Below are 10,936 nucleotides of genomic sequence, written 5' to 3' on the forward strand. Positions count from 1 at the left end.
GGCAGCAGGACTAGGGCAGTGACCATCCCTGTAGTCGGCACTGGTAAGGCTGCACCTCAAATACTGTGTTCAGTTTTGAGCCCCTCACTACAAGAAAGACATTGAGGTGCTGGAGCGTGTCCAAAGAAGAGCAACAAAGCTGGTGAAGGGCCTGGAGCATAAGTCTTATGAGGAGCGGCTGAGGCAACTGGGGTTGTTTAACCTGGAGGAAAGGAGGCTGAGGGGAGACCTTATCACCTTCTAAAACTACCTGAAAGGAGGTTGTAGCGATGTGGGGGTTGGTCTCTTCTCCCAAGTACCAAGCGATAGGACAAGAGGAAATGGCCTCAAGTTGCACCAGGAGAGGTTTAGATTGGATATTAGGAAAAATTTCTTCACCAAAAGGGTTGTCAAGCATTGAACAGGCTGCCCAGGGAAGTGGCTGAATCACCATTCCTGGAGGTATTTAAAAGATGGGTAGATGTGGTGCTTAGGGACATGGTTTAGTGTTCGATTTGGTAGTGTTGGTTTTACAGTTGGGCTCTATAATCTTCAAGATCTTTTCCAACCTAAATGATTCTATGATTCTCTTCGACAATTCTGTTATTGTACCATTAATATTAATTGACCAGTCAAAGCAAGTTTCACCTGCCACACTTCTCATATAAACACAAAGGAATGATGCAGACTGACAGGTTTTGCCAAGACATATCTTCAGTGATAAAAATGGCAAAAGCATAATGCCTCTCTCTTACTACAGTAGTATAGACTTTGAAGCAGTAAGACAGATGATGTCCCCTTTTCTTTAATGTTTTACACAGATGTGCTTCAATAAAGGTTATCAACGGTTCACAGCAACATTGTTGAAGGAAAAAAAATAAGCAAATTAAAAAATGTATGTGCTATAAAACAATGAAAGAAAACATTGGGAAAAATACATTTTCTTCATAGAGTCAAAACATAACAGAGTATCATAAAAAAAATCAAAAAGGCAAAAATAGGTACATGTTGTTGTGTATACACAAATCTTTTCCATATTCCAGAAAAACAAAAGTCTGTTGGACAGAAATACTGTTAAGGTTATGCACTCAAACACTCAAAAGTTATCAGATAACTCATCACCATGAATAATGGTGCAATTATTCATTGCTCAATAATATATTATGTTTCCCCAGAAGGCTTAGTCTTACTCAGTTCACAGAGTGAATGATGCCCTCTTAGCAAGGAGCTATTCGACGTTTTCTTCTAACTTTATTGTTTCAGGTTTGGCACATCCCTTGTTATTCACACACCATTCAAATCCTGAAAATGAAACCAGCAGTTTCCTTCTTTGCCTTTCAGTGGGCACTCAACACCATTTATTTTTACCAGGTTTTGTGCAAGAACATGACGTAATCATCTTGACTTCACAGATAGTGGACTGAGCCCAGAGAGGTAACAACAACAACAAAATCCTTTAATTCATGGATGCCCAACTGTAGACATCTCAGGCATAGTCCTGCATGTATTCAGCCTTATACACCACAGAAAAATAGGGACTGGTGATCAAAAAATTCAACTTTCTTGTTGTGTCAAACAACCAGCTACAGTCACTCAAAAAAAATACACCCACTGTCCATTTTCCAAAATTTACATTGTAAAGAAAAAAGGTGCTTGCGACTGGAAAAATCAACCTTGTAATTCTTTGAAAGGAAAACCTAAATACTTCTGGGAGCATCAGATATAATTTCTTGAAGAAAATACTTACTCTTATAACAAATGGGAATAGTATGCATTGAGGCACATACAGTTTTATATTTATCACCTATAAAAATCATATTATGTACATAAAAACTCACTTAGGGAGGGTTATACTTAAATATTGGATTACATCTGAAAACTTGAAAAATATAATTCATAGGACTGATTCAATTGCTACTGTGTGTTCTTTCACACCCGTATAGTTAATGTAAGTCTAAATCACGGCTTGCTTTGATTGCAGCTCTTCTTAAGAAACAATATCTGAAATAATGACATGATACCATGTTACCACAGTTAATTCTGCCTTTTTTTACCTGGTATCACCATAAAAGATCGTGACTTCTGTATTTCTGTCTAGATCTAGGAAAACAGAGGCAACACTCCTTTGGAGTTTACTCCTTTGGAGAAAAGAGTACTCTGGGCTACGATGAAATATCCTTGACCCTAATGATTGTCAACACAGGCTTGAGGAATACATATCCAGAAGGACCACTGAAACTATGTGGAAAAGCTAGCAGTGAAAACTACAGGAATCTTAGATACCACCTCTGCTCTGGGGAAACAAATGTGGCTGATTTTTCATCTGATGCACTCTGCAGTTGAATACTTCACAATCTTAAGAATATGCTTCTCCAAAATCAAAAATCATTACTGCAGAAGACTCACTCCAAACATCAAACTATTCCTTAGGTAAAGCTTGACAAATGTAAATCATGGAAAATTAGTCCTCACAATGAAGTGTAAAGCCACTGTGAAAAATAAAAGGTAATAGTACCTTCCAGTGCTGTCCATAAACCAGTATGTGTTTCTTGGCGATATCGAGACGGTTCCAGGCCAACGCCAAATCTAGCTGATCTGAAGCAGACATATTTGTACCTAGGAAAGAAGTAAAGGATCTAGCAGTTTTCACACATTGATGTTATTCCTTTGCTGTGAAAAAGATAAGCCAATGGGACTGCACGTCAGATAAAGACGGGTCTTGGTTTTAGGTAAGTACCTTTCAAGAGTGCAGTCAGAATTGCCAAATCAATGTCCTGCTGATCTTCTGACTCTGCATCAAATATGGTTATCTGTTAGAATTGCAGAAGTACATTATTTGAGGCAGAGAAGTCTATAGTTATTTCTTCTTGGTAAGGGTCGCAGTAGATTAAATCATACACATTTCAACACAAACAATGGCAAAGGCTTAGATTTTCCTTTGTTTCAGACAGAAAATGTACCATTTTGCTTTTTAATGCAATGGCATCCCAGGCAAACTGGAATCAACCTACTGCACAGTAACATGAGTCTATTTCATTTTGATCAGCCGTTAAAGCTGAGAAATATGAAAATGTAACACAGTTGATGTCTACTCAGTTTTCAACTAAAAAACAGAAACTCAAATAAAGTAAAAAAAAAATAATAAAAACATATTGGGTAGTTTCCATTTTAGTCATTAATGCTACAACTGTCATTACTCCCATAACAAATACTTGGTACTGCATCATATTTGAGAAGACGTGACAGTCTGGTGAATTTCCCAGTGACTGGAAAAGGGGAAAATATAATGCAAATTTTTAAAAAGGGAAAAAAAGAAGACCTGAGGAACTAGTCAGTCTCACCTCTGTGCCTGGCAAGATCATGGAGCAGATCCTCCTGGAAACCATGCTAAGGCACATGGAATATAAGGAGGTGGATTGGTGACAGCCAACATGGCTTCACTAAGGGCAAATCGTGCCTGACAAATTTGGTGGCCTTCTACAACAGGGTGACAGCACTGGCAGATAAGGGAAGAGAAACTGACATCATCTACTTGGACCTGTGCAAAGGATTTGATACTATCCTGCACAATATCCTTGTCTCTCAAATGGAGAGACATGGATTCGATGGGTGTACCACTTGGATGATAAGGAATTGGCTGGATGGTCACACAGAAAGAGTTGCAGTCAATGGCTCAATGTCCGTGTGGAGTCTGGTGAAGACTAGTGTCCCTCAGGGGTCCTTATTGAGACAAGGATTATTTAAGACCTTTGTCAGAGATATGGACAGTGGGATTGAGTGCATCCTCAGAAATTCTGCAGATAACACCAAATTACAGTGGTGCAGTTGATTCTCTAGAGGGAAGGGATGCCATCTAGAAGGACCTTGATGGGCTTGAGAGGTGGGCCTGTGCAAACCTCATGAAGTTCAAGGCCAAGTGTAAGGTCCCGCACACGGGTGAGGGCAATCCCAAACCAGGGTACAGGCTGGGTGATGAGTGGATTGAGAGCAGCCCTGCAGAGAAAGACTTGGAGGTACTGCTGGATGAAAAACTGGACATGAGCCAGCACTGTGTGCTCACAGCCTAGAAAACCAATTGCATCCTGGGCTGCATCAAAAGAAGCGTGGCTAGCAGGTTGAGGGAGGTGATTCTTGCCCTCTACTCCACTCCTGTGAGACTCCACCTGGAGTACTACATCCAGTTCTGAGGCCTCCAGCATAAGAAAGACACGGATCTTCTTGAGTGTGTGCAGAAGAGGGTCAAGAAGACGATCAGGGGCTGGAGCACCTTCCCTATGAGGACAGGTCGAGAGAGCTGGGATTGCTCAGCCTAGGGAAGAGAAGGTTCCGGGGAGACCCTACAGCAGCCTTTCAATACTTAAAGAGGGCCTACAGGAAAGATGAGGAGGGACTATTTTATCAGGGAGTGTAGTGATAGGACGAGGGGTAATGGTTCTAAACTGAATGAGGATAGATTTAGATCAGATATTAGGATGAAATTCTTTACTGTGAGTGTGTTGAGGAATTGGAACAGGTTGCACAGAGAAGTTGTGGATGCCCCATCCCTCGAAGTGTTCAAGGCCAGGCTGGATGGGGCTTTGAGCAACCTCGTCTAGCGGATGGTGTCCCTGTCCACGGCAGGGTGGTTAGAATTAGATGATCTTTAAGGTCCCTTCCAACCCAAATCATTCTGTGATTCTACAATTCCACGATTCTACTCGCAAATGAGCACCTGAGCTGCTAAACACGTCAGCCCATTTCGAAAGTACATTTCAATACACAGAGACAAGTTCTAGCACAATTCTGTTATAAGAATGGATGGAAACGTTTCTAAATTACAAATAAGGCACTACTAAAGAAGAAAAAAAGCAGGAATTACTTGATCTTTCATGCAAAAACAAAGACGTCTGGCCTTTTACTAAAATGAGAAATGCTGTCATTTCATAAGCAACGTTTGAGACTTGAGAAGTTAACTAAACAGGATCTATGGAGCTACTCACATATAAATTAGCACAGATACCTTTGTGTTATCTTTATGTTAGAGATAACACCATCACTTCTACAACTGCTGTGCCCATGCCAGCTCATAACAGAAAGAGTAAAAAGGGCAACAGTAAATGAAGACATCCTAAACTCAGAGCATGAACCCCACTCACGAACTCTCTGTGTTCCATGCATTCCATCAAAATGTGAAACAGATGACTGGACTGTTTCTGTCCCAAGCTAAATGTGTTTTGAATCATCACTAAGACCTCTTCTTTCACTTGAGGGCGCAGTTCCCTGAAAAACAGATAAACAAGCAAGAATAAGAATATTTTTATGTACTTCTTACCAGTACAAATGATATCTCAGCAAAAGACAAAACTTGTGCCAAGCAGAGACATATGAGAAATCGCTTTTATTTCTACTTCTATGTTGACTTATTCCTGCCTTCTTTCAACAAAACAAAGCAAAGGCATCCCATAACATAAATTATTATTCACACAGGCATTAGGTTCGACCACACATTTGGAAATAGAACAAATGAAAAAGTTAACAATTTCCAAAGGATTGTCTGTGATTATAGAGCTAAAAATCACTAAAATTTTAGCACTTTTTCGTTCTTTCAATAATCATATAGGGATAAAATTAAATTCCTCATTATTTGTTCATTAGGCTTCATACCTCTCCCATCTTTTTACCCCTCATTTATCTTTCTTTTAACCTTCCTATCCATATTATCCTTTTTTTTTGAAATGGCAGGACTTTTTTTTTGAAGATCAAAAATGTGAAAGAAAAAGCCTTAGTCCTTCTCCTACCCGAGCCTGAGGCTCCTACAGCAACTAATTCCAGCCCTAGTCTCAAAGCTTTGTGCAACCCAAATCCAACCCCACTTACAGAATACTGGTGGCAAGAGAAAGGATCGAGTCAAAACCCAAGCAGGCACTCTAGGGTCACCCAGCAATGTCCCTCCCCAAAGGTGAGAAATATTATAATAACTCAAAATAGCTAGATGCAGTTTCTTTTTCCTCTTCAAAAAAGCCATGGTAAATTTGGCAGAATAATTCTTTCAGTGCTAGTTTGAGGCAGGGAAGGAAGAAAGTCTGCTCTCACTTCACATAAGTAAAAGCCAGCAAAAGACCATGGCAGGGTCATTACCAGAAGTATTAGAAATTATCTCAGTGGTTTTGAGACAGGTGTTTTCAGGTCCCTCCCAATACAACAGACCAAGGAGGAGGAGCATTATGCCACTACTCACCCTGTATCACCCATGTGTTTGTGGGTAAAAGCCAGGATATCTGCAGCTCTGCCAGTGCCCTCATAGACCACCACAGGGACAGCTGGGCTGGCCCTCACGTATTCCCACACCATTAGGATCACATTGGGGCCTCCTTCCACCAACAACCCAACTATGGGTACACCTTGGCCCATTCCTGTTTCAAAACACACCTAACCAGTTACAAACAGGTCTCAGTCACACAAAAAACCCCAGCACATTTGGTAAATAAATACTTATGAAGGAGTCTCATACATCGTTCAATGGAGAGGAAGTCATGCCTTCACCATCTCTAATTTGACTTACACTTTTTAAGACTTTCACAGAACTTCCGCAACCAGATCAAAAAGAGCATGAAAACCTCCTGACAAAATTGTAAGTGGCCCTAGCATTGGAAAGAAGAAACATCCTTCAAAATATCCCTCTGCCCTTTACAATAGCTCTCACATACAAGGACATTGACAGCATTTGAAATATGGTCAATATCCACTTGTTTACCTACACACATAGAAAAGTAATCAGGCACTTCTTTACAGACTTTCTCAAGTTTTATAGCAGCAGCTGGGTTTTTTTATTAATCAGAAATAAATTTCAAATACAATGCAACAGAAACGGAAAAATAACAGAAAGTCTGACTCATAAAACTCATAGTAAGAAAAGATAGAAGAGGCTGAGTAAGAAGTTCTAAATATGAACACATTAGAAATTGGGTAAGTTTCTATGTTTTTAAATACTATAATGTGAGCAGATAAAGGAAACAAGGATTGAACATCATAACTCTGCTAATGTCTTTTTAACATACCTCAAGATTTAAATCACTAGGTAAGAGTGAACTTCCACAAAGAATTTATACAACCTAGTGCATAAAAAAACCCCAAACTTGTCTGTGTAATAAATATTTCATTCATGATTTCTACACCATTACTCAGTTACTGTATAGGCAAACAATGGAAGTTACGCAATCTGATAAACATTGGCTGAAAGTATTCCTTTCACAACCAGTCTTTGTTTCTGTACCTGATGAGGTCACAGTCTTTCAATATAGAAGAGTGACGAGAATAAAAGTAACGAACAGGGGAAGAAGGATTCAAATTCCACTGAATGTAACATTTTTTCCACCTAGCAAAATGCTGGGAAACTATCTACTGCTGATACAGAGACCATGCAAAACTGCAAAGTGAGCAAATGATCAATACTTACTAAGTAATCTGAGTCATTTAGATGTCTCTACAACTGAGAAACTAAAATGCAAGTTAGCCCAAATGCATAATGCTTTCTAAAAATGCTGTTCTTTCATTTTCCTGATATTCAGAGTTCAAGATGCGCAATTAACAACCTTCAACCTCAGGGAAATCTATAGCAGATGAAAATGTACATGTAACAGGAAATGTCAAGTACCTCCACAACTTCTAGGATAGGTTTTTCTGTCATAAAGCTGACCATAGCAGTACTCACTTGTGTGTATTTTTTGAAGTGATATGTACTTCTCCAAATTCCTCCTGAGCATCATTTCATTCCCATACTTGCCTACTGTCCCATCATCTGCCATTAGAAAATGAGAATGCATGCTGTTGAGGGTACTTAACTTGCTGAGTGGATTACCAAGAGTCTGGTACAGGCAAACTACCTAAGAAAACCAAAATAAAAAGATCTTCAAAGAAACCAACAAAGTATCACCATTTATGTTGCCTCACTTGCATGCATTTCTTCATCATATTGTGATCTTATGAAAGCCTCCATCATGCTTTTTGGTGCTCTATGCAAACATGGGTTTTCATTTGATTCTTAACAGCAACAAAACCACAATTAATACCACAGAAACCACTTCTGATTAGACTTGCAGTCTTTAGTCCAAGTCACTGCGGGCGTTTCCTTGCAACAGCTGAAACACAATGGCATGTTTTTCCTGGGTGTAGTCCCATTAAAAATATGTGATTTATCATTTATCATCAGGAATGATTTTACCTTACCTGTCAAGTGTTTTTAGACAGTTATGTAGATTGTACCCTCACATTGGCACTCACATAAAATTCTAGTTTATGAACAAAAATCATGCATATTAATAGCCTATTTGTGTATACCATTAACCTGACTGCTCATCCTGAATCACATGAATATAGAAATAGATCATTTGCAACCACAAGAGAATTGCCTAATTAATTACAAAATTTCGACAAGGAATGTCAATTTTCTGTAAGAACAGAAATATTTTAGAACTATTCATTTATATACAAAAAGCAAAATACAGTGCCTGAACATGCCACAGAATTCTACTGCTGAGCAAAATCTAAGCCTCTGTTACTGAGAAAAAAATGAAAACAGTGAAATGAAGCAAGCAAAAAATAAAGTATGCAAGAAAGCTATAACATCCCCTGAACATGAAGGCTTTTATTATTAAAATGTGTTCAACTCACATCTTTTCCAATGAGATCCCTCTGGTTCTCAATGATACCCCATGGAGGAATTCCAACAGCACAGATCTTTCTCAGGTGGGGTGAGGCACAACCTTTCAGTGCATCCCCCACATGCCTGGACACTCCTAAACAGATAATTAAATGATCTATTTTCTTCTACATTCAGAGACCTGCTACAGGACACCAGTAAAATGTTTTCCCATCATTAATTTATTCTACAGTTAGAAACAAACCATCCCACCCAACCTGTATATTTGATGTCCACTGCAGGTATTGTAACACTTAGACATAATATTTCTAATTAATAATACTCATATATGCTGCTAATGGTGCTTTCTACTTCCATAAAACTTTATTATTCACATAAATGCACAGTACAGTTCTCCTGTAAGGTTACAGAACTGAATAAAAGCTAAAGAAGTAAAACCATTTCAGTTCCATAGCTCACTGACCCCCCCTCAGCTTTTGAGAGTAGTTCACAGGAAGTTTCATGTACCAATAGGCTAATGAATGGATTATCCTAATTCAAAACATTGTTAATTATAAAATACAAGTTAAATTTAAATTTGAAAACTGTTTCAAAAACACCAGTGACAGTCCTCAGAACCTAAATATTTTAATGAAGCAGATAAAATTGACTGCAAGTAAGTTTTGGTTGTCTGCTATCATTGTTTCTTATTACATGCAGAATACTCCGCTTTTTAATAAAAAAAAATACTAAAAATACTCAGAATGCCTGTCAGCAGCAGAGGAACATGATGTCACTCTTTGAATTCTGCACTGTTCCTTTAAAAAAAGCTTCATTTTGTGTTAAAATATCACAAATTATCAAAAATATTTCATTATATTTGCCCTAAGTGTATATGCTCATATGCAGAGGAAGAACACCAGAAGAACACCAAAACAAAGAAAAAATAATTACACTACCGCTGTTGATGCCTTCTGTAATTATCCATGCTCCTGTGGTCTCAGCAGCCTTCACCAATCCTTTGCTGAAAACTTGCTTGAGTTTTGAGGGAAGCTTGAAATTTTGAATGCCTCCATGAACAGAGATCACTAGCTTTGGCAACTCCATCTGCCATTCTTTAAGCATCAGGTGCAACAGTTGATCCAAATTGCTATCATAAGAGAGTCTAATATACTGGAAGAAATAATAATAGGTAAAATAAACATCCTTCAAATAGTCCAAGAGAAGATACTGAAACATCTTAAAAAGTTCTCAGCATTTATGTCCTAAAGATTTTGTGCCGGATTAGAACCTTCACAATACTGCTAACATGATAGCACAAAAATATATCAGTGAGCAATACAGACAGCAAGACAGACTACACTTACTCACAGTGAAGTTCTACATAAAAACATCATACACGCACTTTAACCTGACTTACTTTTAGATTCCCCTGCCTTTTTAAGACAAACAATCTGATATTCATCCAAAACCACCTTTTGCCTTTCTTGTGCTGAAATTATAAAAAGAAGTCAGACATATAAACCCAGCATCTATTACCTTGGCGTGGTACGTGTGATCTCCATCTTGAAAATTGATTGTACCAAATGCATCTGTTGGACTCGTCTTTGTGTGTTTTTGCACAGACCATTCTCCAGCATCCCTCTGTGCTGCAGCCTGATAAACAGGCCAGCTACAGTCTACTCCTGGGTGATCTCCAATCAGCCGTCCACAGCAACATCTCACATTAAAAATAAAGAAGTAATTTTATATCAAACACATTTGCTTGCAACTCTAAGATCTTCATCAGAATAGCCCAAAGAGTTTTTCTACAAAGAAGGATATTGTAGCTTTCTGACATGGAATATAATAAAAATTCTCATCTGAAAAAATCTCAACAATGGCAAAATGACATTGAATTAAATCACAAATATGTTTGCTGGATACAGAATTTGTTGTCTACCTGAGGAACACTAATAACATTTGGGGGGTTGGACTAGATAATCTTCAAAGGTCCCTTCCAACCCAAACCATGCTGTGATTCTGGGTGATTCTGTAACAGTTTGAGAGTCCTGCATAGCAATTCTGACTTGAGCAATGCAGCTCAGATTTACTGGTCTCGTATGTGATATTTCAGAGGAATATCTTAGGACACCAAGGTTTGCTATGGTTGTTACCACAGGTTATTCTAGGTACTGAAGAAAGATCTAGGAGTTACTGTCATTAATCAGGAGAGGAGCAACCCTCAGTTTAGAGAGAACTTCAGGCTGACCTTTATACTAACTCCTGGATGCCAGCAAAGTGAATATACAAAATAAACAGATTGAAGTGCATTGTTAAGGGAAATTTAGGAGAAGCTCA

General features: G+C 38.6%; 1 protein-coding gene across 1 annotated transcript; it reads right to left on the reverse strand.

The window, feature by feature from the left end:
- Nucleotides 1–2,494: 2,494 nt before the first annotated feature.
- On the reverse strand, nt 2,495–10,316 carry LOC104156980 (transient receptor potential cation channel subfamily M member 6-like; the record flags this gene model as incomplete). The annotated part of the gene is made up of 8 exons (XM_009704681.1): nt 2,495–2,595; nt 2,717–2,789; nt 5,115–5,238; nt 6,197–6,371; nt 7,670–7,841; nt 8,629–8,753; nt 9,556–9,769; nt 10,136–10,316. Coding segments are annotated over 8 exons (1,165 nt in total), but the record flags the coding sequence as incomplete, so codon positions are not given.
- Between the last annotated feature and the right edge of the window lie 620 nt (nt 10,317–10,936).

Source organism: Cariama cristata, unplaced genomic scaffold, assembly GCF_000690535.1.
Source record: "Cariama cristata isolate BGI_N322 unplaced genomic scaffold, ASM69053v1 scaffold4267, whole genome shotgun sequence".
In the NCBI taxonomy this organism is placed as follows: Eukaryota; Metazoa; Chordata; class Aves; order Cariamiformes; family Cariamidae; genus Cariama; species Cariama cristata.